The sequence below is a fragment of the Carassius auratus genome, chromosome 43, assembly GCF_003368295.1.
Source record: "Carassius auratus strain Wakin chromosome 43, ASM336829v1, whole genome shotgun sequence".
Lineage (NCBI taxonomy): Eukaryota > Metazoa > Chordata > Actinopteri > Cypriniformes > Cyprinidae > Carassius > Carassius auratus.
The window spans coordinates 12,281,055-12,298,182 of record NC_039285.1 but is presented as its reverse complement, the minus strand read 5'-3'; the positions used below and the strand labels follow the sequence as shown (position 1 = coordinate 12,298,182).

Here is a 17,128-nt window from a genome sequence, read left to right as displayed (position 1 = left end):
TGCAATGATTTGTATCGCAAAAAGCGATATACAAATAAACTTGAATTGAATTGAATACATTCATATATATGCATATATATAATACAATATTTGTAGTATACAATGCTAGGTTTATTAGAAAGCTAGGAAATGGACTAGAATAGAGGAGAAATGCAGAGAATGAAAAATAAGTAAAAACTTGTATAATTAATTATAATAATTTATATTTTATAACCAAACATCTTCATTGTTGAGACCTGTGTAGGCAACATGTTTTCAAGGACTTTAGTTTTAGGCAAGGACACCCAGGTAGTTTCCTGGGATGCTGTGATGTTCTAGATGATGACATTGGAGCAGGATGAATGTGTCTGAGCTGTGTCCGCTCTCGCTCAAGGATGAGGCCAGTACTCTGAAGCTCCTGAAGAAACAGCTGGCGCTAGAGCAGACCATCGAGGACTATGCCGAGACCATCGGGATGCTTTCCCAGCAGTGCAGACAGCTGCTGGAGCTCGGACATCCGGACTGGTAAATGTGCAGCAGTACTCACTGACCCAGTCAAACATACAAACACACAACAATCTTCAGTTTCTTCACACTCTTTATATTCCAGTGATAACACCTTTCAAGAGTAACAGATTTCACTGATTTTTTTCCCTTTGAATGAAATCTAAGTATGTGTGTGTATGCTTGTGCCTTAGTGAGCAGATCAGTAAGCATCAGTCTCAGATCGACAGGCTGTACGTGTCTCTGAAGGACCTGTCGGAGGAGAGGAAGTCTCGTCTGGAGCAGCAGTACTGGCTCTATCAGCTCAACAGGGAGGTGGATGAACTTGAGCAGTGGATCGCAGAGAGGGAGGTCATCGCCAGCTCCACTGAACTCGGACAGGACTTTGAGCATGTCACGGTCAGTTGCTTCAGCGATTTCACATTTATCTGCCCCTAAACATGATTGATTGTAGCTCCAGTAGTTCTGCAGTTTCTTAACATTTCTGTCCTGTCGTGGTGGCACTTTACCCGATCCTTTAGATTCTGCAGGAGAAATTTACAGAGTTTGCAACGGAGACTGGGAGCCTGGGGCAGGAGAGGGTCACCGCTGTCAACCAGATGGTTGATGAGCTCATAGATTACGGCCATGCTGATGCAGCCACCATCGCCGAATGGAAGGATGGGGTGAACGAGGCCTGGGCGGATCTGCTGGAGCTGATGGAGACACGGGGACAGATGCTCGCTGCTTCACACCAGTTACACAAGTTCTTCTCTGACTGCCGAGAGGTGTGGAGAAGGAAATGCAGGACATCTGATTAATGAAATCATCTGAACTGAGTGGCATTTCTTAATGCCGTCGTTATTATGATTAGTTATCAGTTTCACTGTTGCTCGTGGGAAATTCTTGAAATGATCTGTTTTATGGACATGCATCCATCCAAGCAACAATATAGCAATGCATTAACTCTTTCCCCGCAGCCAACGCAAGCAGTTTTAATATTTTCACAAAATTTGTTATGGCCCCAAAAATATTTTGTATGAATATCTGCACATGCAATATCTCAAATAGAAAGAACAGAGCCTCTGTTTTTATACATATATATATATATATATATATATATATATATATATATATATATATATATATGTGTGTGTGTGTGTGTGTGTGTCTGTATGTGTGTGTGTGTATATGTATGTATATATATTTATATCTAGGGGTCAACTTTTACAAAAGAAAGAAGGTTGAATGGGCAGTGTACTTGATATTATTGGTTGAATAACAGTCCTAGTTTTCCTAAATGCACTGGGAAGCTTTTTGTGGATGTATATTTTTTATTACAGTGATATTTATTGGATAATGCTGGAGCATGTTTGTCCTTCTTCGACAGGTGTTGAGACAGAGTCAAAGCTTTACTGTGTGTACATGATAAATAGGAGCAGTGCTGATGCTGTTTTAAAGCGTAGACCACGGTGGTCTCATGTGTCTGCATGTGTGGAATAGCATGAGTCTGTGTGTGTTTCAGGTTTTAGCACAGATCGAGGATAAGCAGCGGAGGTTACCTGAGGTTCGCGCGTGTCAAGGAGGAACTTCAAATACCAGCACTCTTCAGAGACTTATGCAGACTTTTGAACATGATATTCAGCTACTTGTTACACAGGTGAACTGATGCAACACATCCTTATGCAAGGAGTGCACAAGAAATATGTAAAGTCTGTAGATACATCTCGTAAATACTTGATGATGAATAAAGTGCATGGCAATGGCAACATTTGCATAAAGAAGTGTCCCTGTTTTCTTCAGATAAGACAGTTGCAGGAGAGTGCAGCACAGCTCCGAACAGTTTATGCCGGGGAGAAAGCAGAAGCCATCGCCATGCAGGAACATGAAGTGATGCAGGGGTGGAAAGAGCTGCTCATATCCTGTGAGGACTGTCGAATGCAAATCACCACAGCGACTGACAAGTTGCGCTTCTTTGGGATGGTGCGTGATCAGCTGATGTGGATGGACAGCATCATCTGTCAGATAGGAACCGGCGAGAAACCAAGGTAGGACACATGCTGGGACACTTGCTCTCTGCTTACAGGAGCTTATTAATGTGCTTTAACGTTGTAATGCATGAAAGTTTGCATCAGGTCAGCTGAAGAGCAGCCAGTGTGGCCGCTGGAGTGTGCTATAGGTATCATACCACGAGCACAATTAAGTGATATAGCGGTAAGTGCATGAGCCAAACATCATATTAAGATTAAGCATAATCGTATCCATTAAGAGCACTCTATAAGAACACTACAGATCTGTTGCAAAACATATTGAGCTGCTATGCTGACTACTACCTATACAGAAAACTAGCTTCTTAGGATACAAGGTAACCTAATGCCGCGGTTTCCACCGCAGGAACTTTACCCAGGAACTAGGGACTTTGGCCTGGTACTCAGTGTGTTTCCACCGCAGGAACCAGGAACTAAATAAAGTTCCGGGTTAAAAAAATGCCCCTTTAGAAAGTCCCTGCTGGCGAGGTGGTACTTTTTCAAAGTTCCGGAACTTCCGGGGGCGGGACTTGAGTGCTAAACATCCTGATTGGTTGAGTTCACGCAGCATTGGTTGAGTCAGCATTCAACCACCATTTATTCGGATCATTTGCAAAATATTACTCTTATTGTGTCATGAAATGTAATTTTAAAAGTATTTCAGGCGAGAATGTAGTTGTTTAAAATCTGTGGTTTATTTATAAAGACAGGTCCTATTTAAAAGTGTGTTGTTTCACCTATTTTTTTTTAATTTTATTTGATATCCTATTTCGTTTTTTTTTAAATATACAGAGAGGAAAATTGCAGTAGCCAAGACGAGCTGACTGAAGTTATCAAGTACGCTGCTGTTTGCAGATTTACCGGACTTGCGTCGTCGCGGACATCACACTCCCGAGTCGAATGCACAAAGTCTGCACTACCGGAGGAGGCACGTCCAAAATCAGCGTACTTTGTATTGAGAAACGCGCGCAAACCTACGTCACCAGTCTATTTGCCTAATCTTCCCGGTACTTTACACCGCGGTGGAAACGCAGAAAGCAACAGGTCTGGGGGGAAAAAAGTTCCTGGGAAAAAAAGTTCCCGGTAAAAATGTTCCGGGTAATTTCGGTGGAAAAGCGGCATAAGAGAATTTGAAATGGGGCTGAAACTAATTAATATTTTGATAATAGATGAATCTAACAGTTATTAGAATGTTTAATCAACTAATCCTTGATTAATCAGTAGGATTTGATTATTCAGCTTTTGCAATTAGTTAAATTGAGCTATATTGAGCTATATATTGAACATAATAACTAATAAAACAGGGTAATCACTTCAGCTTTTGAAAGTGTCAAACAATTATATTACTACTTTACAATTACAATTATTATACCGTTATTTTTTACATTAAAAATACAAATATTTGGTAGCTGACCGATGTATTACTCTGCCTAACATCTCCTTTTAAAAATCATTTGGATATGAAACAAAATAAAGGTTAATGATGAGAGGTTTTATTTTTGGATAAACTATTTTATTCACATTATCTCTCTTAACATACCTTATAGTGTTGCGATTATAAAAAAGGTCTTGAGCTAAATCAAGCTTAAATCTAAATCAAGTTGTAATTCTAACTGAAAGCGACACTGACACTGTTTTTAACATTGTAAAGCTGCTTGTTTTATAGCAATCTATTGTTTAAAAAGCTATAATAAACATGACAAGACTGGACTTTACTGACAAACTCAGAGCCAGTGCAGACATATACACATCGCTATGATCAGATGCTTTCTTATCTGCTGCTTTCTCACCACTGTCATTTTTGTTGTGTGTTTATCCCATTATTGAGAGGAGAGCATGCAGCATATATTAAAATATTCAACTATATACAGCTCTCAGCATTGCGGGCACCATCAAGATGTTTGCTAACATCAAAACGCTGCTTGTATATTGAACTTCTTTTTAACAATAAATGAAAAACTTTTTTGTTTGTAGTTTTGCAAAATCTATCTTAGGTTTAATGTTTGTAAAATTACTTGTATTGCTTTCCGATTCTGTAATTTACGAAGTGTGAAATAACAGCTATTAGTAAAACATCAAATAAATAATATAATCAAATTGATACAGACCTATGGTAATTTATTCTAATTTGAAATGCTTTTCAAGTGGCACTTTTTATGTGACATGAACAGAGGACTTCACTTAGAAATTGAGTCCAATAGCGTCTGACATTGCATGTTACTAAGCTAACAAAAGGAATCTCTAATAAACAAATAAATACACAGTATGAGCAATAATTGGATTTTAAAAACTTTTTTGTATACTTTTCTGTATTTAATTATATATTTTTTTTAAATCTTGAAAAATCCACCATTTTCTACCACTGTGTTTGTTGTAATGTTTTCTGAAATGTTCTTCTCAGCATTGTTGCCTTAAGGTTTTTTGACAAAAGATGCTAGCTTTTGAATTGGGAGCACACCTATGTTGGCAGCTCACTAGGTTTTGAAACAGAGCTATAGTGTGTGTGTGCGTATATATATATATATATATATATATATATATTAGGGGTGTAACGGTTCACAAAATTCACGGTTCGGTTCGATACGATACACTGATGTCACGGTTCGGTTCGGTTCGGTTCGGTTCGATACGTTTTAGATACAGCAAAATGTAAAAACATCTCAACTTTTCAGAATGCCGCAAGCGCACCGCGGGTCATGTGACAAGAACTAACCAATCAGCTTCATCCTTTCCCGTAACAACGTTGAGAGCTCAGCCAAGATGAAGGATCAGCTGATCATAGTTGTATATGGATTGCAATTTTGAAATAAATTTAGTAGCAGCGCTACTGCAAGCGATTTTTAGAGCTGCAAATCCATTTATCCTTCGCTGAAATTTCCGCGTCTCATGGAGAGAGCACGTCATTGTTGCTTAGCAAAGACAGACGCCTCATGAGCGCTTCTGCCCAAGCGCTTTGGAAAGGAGGAGAAAGACGCGCCTAGCGTTTTCCATGCGTTTTTAGGCACGATATGTGAACGGCCCCTAAGGCGCTCGCTCACTCAGCACGCGCTGAAGGCTCGTTGCAAAATGTCGAATGCCTTTAACAGACCAGAAATATAAGATCCTAAAATAACCAACAGGTCTGGTGTTTGGGTTGGATTCCCTGTAAGCTATAGTTTCTAAATGCTGCAGGGATAGTTTGCTGCGTGCATGTTTCTCCTTTTTTTCGTCTTTTCCCAGATAGTACTGACGCATATATCCCAGATATTCCCGCTGGTGTTTTTTTTTTTTTTTTTTTTTATTCCCGCTGATGTACCCTGTCATGTTGCAGATGCGACATACCGTTGTTTTTTTATCCACCACTCTCTTGCCATCACCATTATAGCTTAAAGGGAATCCAAAGTGCACCCAAACACCAGACCTGTTGGTTATTGGGGGATCTTCTCATTTCTAGTCTGTTAAACGCATTGGCTATTTTGCAACGAGCCTTCAGCGCGTACTGAGTGAGCGAGCGCCTGCTGAGTAGCCTAACATAAACATATAAGATGGTGTTTTTTTCTTCTTCGGGAGTGTCAGGGGCGTTGCCTGTTACGTTGTTTGGGTTATTGGGCTACCTTGTTGAACGCATATCATTATATTTCTCTCTCTCTCTTTTTTTTTTTTTTTTCAAATATAATTAATTACTCCAACGAACCGTTCGGTATACATAATGCGTACCGCGTACCGAACCGAAAGCGTCGTACCGAACGGTTCAATACGAATACGCGTATCGTTACACCCCTAATATATATATTAGGGGTGTAACGGTTCACAAAATTCACGGTTCGGTTCGATACGATACACTGATGTCACGGTTCGGTTCGGTTCGGTTCGATACGTTTTAGATACAGCAAAATGTAAAAACATCTCAACTTTTCAGAATGCCGCAAGCGCACCGCGGGTCATGTGACAAGAACTAACCAATCAGCTTCATCCTTTCCCGTAACAACGTTGAGAGCTCAGCCAAGATGAAGGATCAGCTGATCATAGTTGTATATGGATTGCAATTTTGAAATAAATTTAGTAGCAGCGCTACTGCAAGCGATTTTTAGAGCTGCAAATCCATTTATCCTTCGCTGAAATTTCCGCGTCTCATGGAGAGAGCACGTCATTGTTGCTTAGCAAAGACAGACGCCTCATGAGCGCTTCTGCCCAAGCGCTTTGGAAAGGAGGAGAAAGACGCGCCTAGCGTTTTCCATGCGTTTTTAGGCACGATATGTGAACGGCCCCTAAGGCGCTCGCTCACTCAGCACGCGCTGAAGGCTCGTTGCAAAATGTCGAATGCCTTTAACAGACCAGAAATATAAGATCCTAAAATAACCAACAGGTCTGGTGTTTGGGTTGGATTCCCTGTAAGCTATAGTTTCTAAATGCTGCAGGGATAGTTTGCTGCGTGCATGTTTCTCCTTTTTTTCGTCTTTTCCCAGATAGTACTGACGCATATATCCCAGATATTCCCGCTGGTGTTTTTTTTTTTTTTTTTTTTTATTCCCGCTGATGTACCCTGTCATGTTGCAGATGCGACATACCGTTGTTTTTTTATCCACCACTCTCTTGCCATCACCATTATAGCTTAAAGGGAATCCAAAGTGCACCCAAACACCAGACCTGTTGGTTATTGGGGGATCTTCTCATTTCTAGTCTGTTAAACGCATTGGCTATTTTGCAACGAGCCTTCAGCGTGTACTGAGTGAGCGAGCGCCTGCTGAGTAGCCTAACATAAACATATAAGATGGTGTTTTTTTCTTCTTCGGGAGTGTCAGGGGCGTTGCCTGTTACGTTGTTTGGGTTATTGGGCTACCTTGTTGAACGCATATCATTATATTTCTCTCTCTCTCTTTTTTTTTTTTTTTTCAAATATAATTAATTACTCCAACGAACCGTTCGGTATACATAATGCGTACCGCGTACCGAACCGAAAGCGTCGTACCGAACGGTTCAATACGAATACGCGTATCGTTACACCCCTAATATATATATATATATATATATATATATATATATATATATATATATGTATATATATATATATATATATATATATATATATATATATGTATATATATATATATATATATATATATATATATGTTTGTATCTCTTTGAAAGACCCTATAATACTCAATAGCTCAGGAGCCGTTATGGACACACTCTTCATGGTGCCAGAATGGCCTTCTGTTGCTGTATCTTTCTGTGGGCAGACTTGGCCCATGTATTCTTGCCCAAGTAACTCCCTCTCCTCTCACTGTCAGCTCTTTCCTCAGAGCTTTAATGGGATATGGGCTCTCTGGTACTTGCAGGGACGTGTCATCTGTGGAGGTCCTGATGAACTATCACCAGAGCCTCAAGAGTGAGGTGGAGGCCCGAAACAAGAGCGTCCTTCAGTGTATCGAGATGGGCAAGACTCTACTGGCTGCCCGTAACCCTGCATCAGAAGAGGTGACACAAAATATCAAGTTTAAACTTTTTATAAACTGTTGCAAATCTGAAATCACTACAATGTGCAAAACATACTCTATGTGTGTATAGTTTCAGGCATTGATGCAATCCAAGATATGTCAGACTGCAGTTACATATTGCATTGTCAGCATTGCTACAAGTGGCACTATAGTGTGTATTAGCATAAACTCTTCTATAACTCTTCAATTTTCAGATTCAAAAAGTTACTTAAAGTTGACATGTCTAAGAAGCTACCTGAATAATAATACATCTAAAAGAGTTTATCCCCATTTGAATACTGTGGCTTGTCACTGCCACAGAAATTCAAGAAAGCACATTAAGTATGTACGATGTAACTGTCTGCTTCCAATGAAATGGCCATCCTTTTGTGTCTGCAATTGTGCACTTGTGTAAAGTATGTTTCCAGCCTAAATGATGGTGACTACATGATATTCCAAGCTGTCATCTGTCTGTACCTAACGATGGAGTATTGACCGTTTCAGATCAAAGAAAAGCTGGAAAAAGTTTTGGCCAAGCAGCAAGAGCTCACTGAGAAATGGGAAAAACACTGGGAAGAGTTGCAGCACAGTGGGTGAAATGAGGCTAATGGAAAACAAACATAATGCATAAATTATGTAATCAGTGTCATGCACTTCACAACATCTCACTCTCTTTCTGTGCCTTTGCAGTGTTGGAGGTGCATCAGTTTGCTCAGGAAGCAGTGGTGGCAGAGGCCTGGCTCACTGCTCAGGAACCCCTCCTAAGTAGTAATGAACTGGGTGGCAGTGTGGATGAGGTTGAGCAACTGATTCGCAGACACGAAGCCTTTCGCAAAGCTGCGGCCACATGGGAAGAACGCTTCAGCTCTTTACGGCGTCTTACCACAGTAAGAGAGACAAGCCGTTTGCAGAGTTTAGCTCCAACCTGGCCGAATCCACTTAGAAGTTTTGAGTAATTCTGAAGACTCTGATTAGCTGGTTCAAGGGTTTTTTTAAGGAAAAAAATAGGTCTGGAGGATCCATTAGAATTAGAGCTGAACTCTGCAGGATAGTGGCCCCGGAGGAGCAGTATTCAAACACCCCTGAGCAACATTAAAAACAGCTAAACAGATCCACACTGATGTCACTGTCATAAAATTCTCCTTGCAACTCGTGCAACTTTTCCTTAACTTTACCTTAGTTTGAATGTCAATAGTCTAACTACTGAAATAAAATAAAAAACATTACTAAAAGGTGAATTGTGTATAGCATGATGTCTTTCAATAGTTATGTTACAGAAATAAGAAATTCTCTTGTTTAACGATTTAGGTAGAGAAGATAAAGGCAGAGCAGAGTAAGCTTCCTCCAACTCCCTTGCTGGGACGGAAGGTTTTCTTGGACCCTCAGGACTCTTCTCCTGCTCGCAGTAGCCCTTCCTCCATCATTAGACAGACCATATATGAGCAGGGCGAGCCCCGGTTGGAGCGCATCATCCCTCAGCCCTCTCCTTCTTCCGTGGCCCGAAGACTGGGTTCTACTGTGGCCAACTACACTCCCATCATGAATGGAGCTGGTACTCATCGCTTTCAGGAAGCCAGGAATGCTGGGATTGTTGGAGTGGCTGCAGGACTGGGCACTTCTATGGAGCATAAGGTCACCCAATTGCGAGTGGAATTTAAGGACCAAGTCCCACAGCAGAAGATCGAACACATCCATGAGGCGGTCCACCCCCTACTGGAGAGAGACAGGGAACGGGAGCGGTATCATGAGAACGTGATGGCAGAGGTGGTGCTCCAGGAGCCCGGCGGAGGAAGGGAACGCCTAAACAGCATGGTGGGAGGGAGTGGGAGCAGTCGCTCAGAGCTTTTGGTGGAGCAGCATCCCCCTCCAAGGGAGGCACGGCTGGAAAGGCAACTATCGACTGAGCAGCTGATTCAGGCACGCAGGGACGAGCTGCCTCAGGAGGTGTGGAGAGAACGAGCTGGGAGGGCAGAGAGGAGGTTGGAGAGACAGACATCTAGTGAACAGGAAGGTCATGAGGTGCGGCGCAGGGACAGACACCGACTGGAGAGACAGGACAGCAGCGAACAGGAGGCCAGGGAGCAGTCGGACAGACGCTCTGCTGGCGGGTGAGTGTCTATATTTGTGACCTCAAGCGATCCACATTACAAAAGACATCACAAAAGTTACAGCAGTGCTAATGCTAGATTTGAAAGAGAAGTATTATAATACTTCCACATGCTGGTCACCAAGTCAGTTCACACAAAGTAGAGGTTCATATCAATAAAGGACATATGTCAAGGATAACTTCTCAACTGCAATTCGTATTCATCTGATGGATAAATTCTTCTTGTAATTGTTCTTGTTAAACTGTTTAACCTGTCACATGAAGGACGTAAAAAGGATTGTAAATGCTCTACCATACTGATTTTAAAGCTTTGAAGTACCCCAGCAATTTCTCTCTGTTCTGTTCATGCAAAATAGCATTTCCAGATCTCAGATTTACCTTTTATGTTGTCAGGGACAAAAGATCAACGCTAGCTGAGATTGTGGAGCAGCTTCAGGAAAGAGAAGCTGCACAGGTATGTGGACAATCTCATGTTTGTCTCTTGTAGTGGTCGACTGATATGTTTTTTTTTGACAGCCGATGCCGATATCTTGGAAATCAGAGGGGCCTATAGCCGATATAAAGCTGATATGATTTTTATTATTATTATTTAAGAAATTTCAAATTATTTGACAATGGATTAAAAAATACATCTGTAAAAGAATCATGCTTATAATTTACATCACAGTATTTTTCACAAATAAATATTTAATAAAAATAAAATTAAAAAGAAACTCAGTACTCTTGGAAGTTTGTGTGCAATGGGAATCATATTTTTCAAATAAAGCCACGGTAACACTCATTATACATACAGCACACAGTGAAAATGACATGAATATGACAGTGGGCAAATGCATAAAGCGCAGCACAAGGTTTGTGAAATTAAATGTTCATTAGTCATGCAAAGATTTGTTTAAATTATATAAATGCGTATTTGCTTAATGCTGATGGCAAACAAGAAAGTATTGTAATGTTTGCCTTTCTATTACTACTGTAATAGGTCTTATATAAAAGCAATCATTATTAAACTTTCTGTATACATTAATTCCTTTGTTTAAGCATTCTATCTGATTATAAGACACACTTCTATCTGTATTAGACAGACCTGTTAACGATGACGACAAACGAAAGAGCAAGAGTGTGCTCAGGCACTGCCGCTCTCAGCGCCGTCAAAATAAAAGCCTCGAACGCATCGGACAAGCAGAAAAACTTATCGGCCAATGCCGATATTTGAAAAATGCCAAATATCGGCTGATATATCGGCCTTGGTGATATATCGGTCGACCACTAGTTTCTTGTTTTAAACCACATTTTACCACATGTACATTGCTGTATATTTCCAATTCAGGCACGAGGAGAGCTTCCACGTCTACCCAACGGTTTTCCTGAGAAGTCTTCTAGACTGGACCGGCCACGTGCTCGCGACAGACCCAAACCGAGAAGAAGACCCCGACCCAAGGAGCCAGCCGGCGAAACACGGCGCTCAAGGTCTGCGCCAGCCCAGAGCAGCCCACCAGTCCCCCAGCCGCCTACCCACACTGCCCAGCGTGAAGGGTTCCTATTCCGCAAAATAGACATTGAGAGCCAAAAGAAGAGTTCGAACAGGTGGGACTTTGTGGTTTAAAAATTAGGGGCACATGGCATGGAATTAGCATGAAAACGGCTAAACCAAATATGCCAATCAGTATGATTGGTCATTCAAAGCTATGCTAATGTTGTTATTAGCATTAGGTACTGCTGCTTAGAGCACTAACAATTGCAGTTCTTATTTTCTTTCACCAAGTTTCAAGTCAAACTGGGATATGCTTAAATGCTTCACAAGCCTAAAATATCTCCTGAAGCTAAATTGAGGAGCAGCTGTTTGGTTTTGGTCATTTCTGATTACAAGTTTCATATCAAGCAATGGCAGAAAATAGCTTACTGTTAGCACTGCTTGCCACTTGCATGGTAATACTAAAATCAGCCTGGATGGTGGATGTGACTGTGTCAGAAGACCAACTGATGCTGGGTCTCTGAAGCCATGGCTAGCAAGGTATGAAGCTTTCACCCTTCACAGCTTCCAGCTTCCAGATACTTCACCTTTGCAGCCCAAGTCACAAAACAATTCATTGCATCGAGGAGTTTAAGGAACTAAAAAGAATGGCTGTCTGTTCTTTTGGAGCATGTATTTGCACATAATCTGCCTGTCATCTGAAGCCATTTTCGGACTAGCATTTGTGTTTATATTGCAAGTATATCTCATTAACCAAAATCTCTCTTCTTTCTAATGCTCTCTTTGCCGCTGACTGTTCTCCTCCATCTCTACAAAGGTAAGACATGGTCAGTCCATCTCTTTCTAAAGATCTAATGATCTCAGTTTGGTCTTGCTCAGTCTTAAGGGCTGGTCATCCCGGTCTCAGTGGGTGAGTAGCTAGTCGGTGCATGGTGTCATCTGGGTTGTGATGGTTCAATCTTCTGCTTTCTCTCCCACACACTACAGCAGATCTTGGGTGAACTTGTACTGTGTGCTGAATAAAGGTGAGCTGGGCTTCTATAAGGATGCGAAGAACACCTCGACACCTTACAACAACGAGCCACTTATCAACCTGAGCCGTTGTGCCTGTGATATCAACAATGGTTACAAAAAGAAGAAGAATGTCTTCACACTCAAGTACTTCATTAGCAATTTTACTATCTTTTCCAAAATACTTGTGTATTCTTGTGTAGCGTAATATTAATTCTGCTTTATAATTTTAGAACTAACGATGGAAGTGAGTTTCTGTTCCATGCTAAAGATGAGGTGAGTTGCTTGTTTTTATCATCCTAGTTTCTGACTTTATAATGTATTTCCGACTGAACTAGTCAACACCAGGCCTAGATGACATCTACAGACATTTGCACCAAATTCACTAGAGGTCAACCGATTAGGGTTTTTCACTGGCCAATGCCGATATTTATAAATCAGGGCAGCCTATTCATCTCATAAAAGTGAGTTTGAGCCAATTATTATTGCATGGTACAAGATAGTAATAGTAGCATTAGCCCAATTTAGAGTAATAATACATGGCTCAAAGCTTAAGCATCTTCTTAAAACAGTTATGAAGTACACTTTGTGTTTATGTTTACTGACATACCATTGTTTCCCACAGACTGCAATTTAATTCTGCTGTTGGAGCAGAGATATAGTGGTTTCCCCGGTAACAGCTGTAATCAAATAAGCACTGCTCACAAATGCTACTTTATCAAGCTTTACAGGAGAGATTACATGAAAATTGCATTTAAGCTTTTCTGAAGACAGTCTGTTCTTTTCAAAGATACATTCATATAAAAACCCCCGTTAACACGAGTTAACGTGCACATTATAATCAACCCAGAAGTTTCATCTGTATTGAATGTGTTTATACTTTCACATGCACGTGACTTGTTGCACTTATGAACTTTCCGGGATCAATTCTAGTTCTTTAGAGGGAGCTCTGCAACAATGCTTAGCTGCCCACCGGTGCGCCTGCCTATAAATCAGCCTAATTTTAACACAATCAGCCAATGCCGATTAATTTAAAAATGGCAAAAATTGGCCGATTAATCGGTTGACCTCTAAAGTTGACTTAGCATACTGTAGAAGCTGGTTTATTGCTGTTTAAAGTTAGTTTACCAGCTCGAACTAGCCTGACCAAGCCAGTCCACCAGCAGGCACTACACACTTATTGGCAGAAAGCATTAATAAAATTAATCTTAATATTTAATAAAGAAAAATGCAAGGATTGTGGAATGTATAGAATGTGAATTTGTTTTGATTTTGCTAAAATTTCCGAAACTAGGTCCCTTCTGCAGATTCTGTCTGGGCCTGGTTATAACTTGTTAAATTGATTCAGGCAACTTTTTTTGCATAAAACTGAGTCCTCAATCTCCCTTTGGTCTGCAGGACGATCTAAAAAGCTGGATCACAAGTTTAAACACCAGTATAAGTGAGCATGAAGAGATAAACGGCAAACAGGGGCAGACCCATCTAACTACCTCATCTACTGACGAGGGAACACGCAGGGAAGGCAGCAGGGCAGGCGGCTCGGAAAGAGGTGAAAAGTCAGACCGAGCGGACGGGGGATCTGTGCGCTCAGACAAGGGTGAAAAGCCTGAGAAAAAGACAGGCAAGAAGAAATAAGGCACACGATAGCAGTGAGACAGGAGCCGGGACTACGGAAATCCAGGACAGTGCTCTGACGGAATCAGGAAACAAAGGCGTCACTGTGAACTCCCTTTATCTCTTGCTGTCCAGTTGAGTGTGGGATCAAGCAGCATGGAGGAGCACGAAGCTCATGTGTCAGTGAGCGCCCTCTAGTGGCTGCCGAGGACCATGACAATTCAGGAGCTCCAAATGGGCCAAAGAGCTGATAGCATAGGCACATGGAGGATAAAAGAGAAAGATGTTATAGTAACGTAGCTCACGAAGATTATTTTCTAATCCGTCTGTGAAAAAGATGACCCATATGTATGTGTACCCGTCTCTCTCTTTGTATATTGAACGTCTCAGCATCAGTTCTATACAATCCTGCGCTGAAGAAAATAGAAATATGCCAAAATCTTTCTCAAGATTAGTCTTTTTCTGAAGAGCATGTTTTGTCTGTTTATTTTGTAAGTTGTTTTGCTCTTTTATACTGTTAACGTGTTGATTTGTATTCATTGGCTCTTCCACACGATATTTTGATTCTCGTCTTGCCACTTTGTAGACCACGTTTGAATGGCATATGACATATCAGAGCATGCCTACAAGGTTCAACTTTCAAGTGAAGAAATAAATGGTCTGTTTCAAATAAAGGGAAGCAGTTCACCTGCTGTGAGTGTGTATTCTCAGATTTGATTACTAGGGTTTGTTGGTTTCGTATGTGAGTTTTCCAGGAAAATGTCAACCATTAATCTCATATCATGCATCAAATGTTGCGTGTGAGTTCATTCGCTCTTTTAATGACCGATTACCAAATCAGTTAGGTGTGTATGTGTCTATGCATGCATGCACTGCATTCGTCATCAAGCTATTCTGAACGTGAGATCAAGTTTACATCTTTTTATTTATCCTCAAAAGTCTTCCAAGCACAGAACTGATTGTTTTGTAAAACTTTAGTTTTTGGCTTTTGTCACGTTCTCCCAACATGAATCTGTGTGGGCTGAATGCCATGTAGATGTCATTATGTGATTGTTTCTCCTGATTGGCAGAAACGGGGTTAAATATGTCTTTGAATTGTGTAGTTCTGCAGGTAATAGTATAGAAAGCCCATAGCTAGCAAAAAATGCAAGGTACAGTATATTGCAAGAAAAGCGGTACATGCTTTAGACAGCTCTGCAAATTATGACAAATCTAATTTGGTTCTTTTGAGATCCAGCCATATACATGAACACACACTGCAGTTGAAACGACATGGTAACTACATAATGACATGCTATTTTTCATGCAACATACAGGGTTTGAAATTAAATGTCAAAGTGTGTGTGTTAAACAGAAACGTAATGTTTCATGTTTTATATTTGCACCTCATTGTCCTAACGTCTGTCAGCTGTAGTCCTCAGCACATTGTCTTTAAATGTAAAAAAAAAGCCTAAATAATGTTAGAAGCAATGGTGTTCTTTTTGTAAAGAGAAATGTAAAGCAGTAATTGAAAGAGAAGAGATTATGTCCATGTACATTTTCTTGTGGTTTCTCTGCAAGCTCATGATTGTTCCTTCATCTGAACAGAGCATCATGCAAATGCTTTTGTAATGTCCCTGCTTTTAAATATTCAATTGTCATCTCTCGTTTTTTTCTATACACTCTCAAAGCATTGTATACAGTATATATCGAAAGAGCTTTCTGTGTCTGGGTCTGAATTCCTCTTCCTTTGACTCCCCTGGTTTTGTCTCCAAGTCTACTTTTTGGTATTAAAAAATCCTATTTTTATGCAATAAAATAACTTATACAGACGGAGGGTATGCAGTAAAAGTATCCAAGGTGGTGGTGAATGGAGAGAAAAAAAATTTATACACTTGCAAGTAAAAAATTATGCAACTTTTCCTTTGCACTAAATTACTGCCCCGTTGCACAGTGCTAGTGTGAGCGGAGGATTGGTGCTTGAGGGTCTGGGACAAGTTACTGCGCTTTGTGATCAGCTAGCATCCTATAAAACAATGCATTCATTCAGCTATTGGTTTTGACGAAATCATGAGAAAATCCTGCATGAAACCCCCCGCTCTCACACTCATTGATGCATACACACATTTATATCTGCAGCTTCCATATCGTACAAGTTGATGGACATGAAGCTGCTGAGGCGTACAAGCATTTGGAAACATTTATAAAATGTTATTAAATCCATGACGGAACAGAAAGCACAACCCCAACAGTTATGATTTAATAGCCGCTCGGTTTTTTTGAGGTTCTTGTGATATCTGTAATCTTAAGAGTTGTTTAATTACTTTTATATATACTATAATATTTGTATCTGCTTTAAATGTTTGGGTAAGAGTGAAACTCACTCCCCGTGTCACATCCATAGTGTCAGGCCCTTGAGCACCATGGGTTTAGCTCCGCAGCTCACTGACCTGTACAGTACAAACTAATTGCTTCTGTACAACCAAAAATGCTCTTTTTTCTGCTGTGAAATAAGAACATTTTATGGGTTTTAAAATCAGTTTTGAAGATCTGTGGGGTTATTTCTCCAATGCTTAAAGGGTCGAAAAGGAAAGGAAACTGGGTGATTCAGGTTGCATGAATAACAATGTCCTTGTAATGGTACTGCTGTGCATGATGAAACCTCTCTCATTCTCACTCACAGCCACTATTCAAGGGTGACACTGATACACATGGAAACAGTGAATGAACCAATGCTGTATAATTCAGATCCTGACTGACTCTGTACAGTTATCTCCTTGATAAATACAGCTTGTGATATGTCAAATGTCTCCTTTTTCATTTGTTCTGTAATTAGCACATCCGTGTCCTTGTAAAACCTTGTATAACTGTAAATGTGTTGTAGAAAACAGAACATAATAGAAGAGATTTATGTAATATTATTTCACACATTAGCTTTGGTAAAGGAATATGGCTAATGCACTCTGCACCAACATTGACTGCCTCATACTTTTCTAGAAAC

General features: G+C 40.5%; 1 protein-coding gene across 5 annotated transcripts in view; it reads left to right on the top strand.

The window, feature by feature from the left end:
• Positions 1–15,596, top strand: part of LOC113061725 (spectrin beta chain, non-erythrocytic 4-like) — an 83,665-nt gene extending 68,069 nt beyond the window's left edge. For 2 of the 5 annotated variants that reach the window (XM_026231109.1, XM_026231113.1), the window contains 14 exons: positions 374–504; positions 678–882; positions 1,005–1,250; positions 1,988–2,122; positions 2,266–2,510; positions 7,760–7,946; positions 8,450–8,534; positions 8,636–8,832; positions 9,254–10,053; positions 10,446–10,506; positions 11,380–11,636; positions 12,511–12,681; positions 12,768–12,810; positions 13,933–15,596. In XM_026231109.1, the coding sequence (XP_026086894.1) occupies positions 374–504; positions 678–882; positions 1,005–1,250; positions 1,988–2,122; positions 2,266–2,510; positions 7,760–7,946; positions 8,450–8,534; positions 8,636–8,832; positions 9,254–10,053; positions 10,446–10,506; positions 11,380–11,636; positions 12,511–12,681; positions 12,768–12,810; positions 13,933–14,169 (3,000 nt within the window). In that variant the 3' untranslated portion in view covers positions 14,170–15,596. The remainder of the gene's footprint in view (positions 1–373; positions 505–677; positions 883–1,004; positions 1,251–1,987; positions 2,123–2,265; positions 2,511–7,759; positions 7,947–8,449; positions 8,535–8,635; positions 8,833–9,253; positions 10,054–10,445; positions 10,507–11,379; positions 11,637–12,510; positions 12,682–12,767; positions 12,811–13,932) is intronic. The other 3 variants (XM_026231114.1, XM_026231112.1, XM_026231110.1) reach the window with 3 other exon arrangements.
• Positions 15,597–17,128: the final 1,532 nt, after the last annotated feature.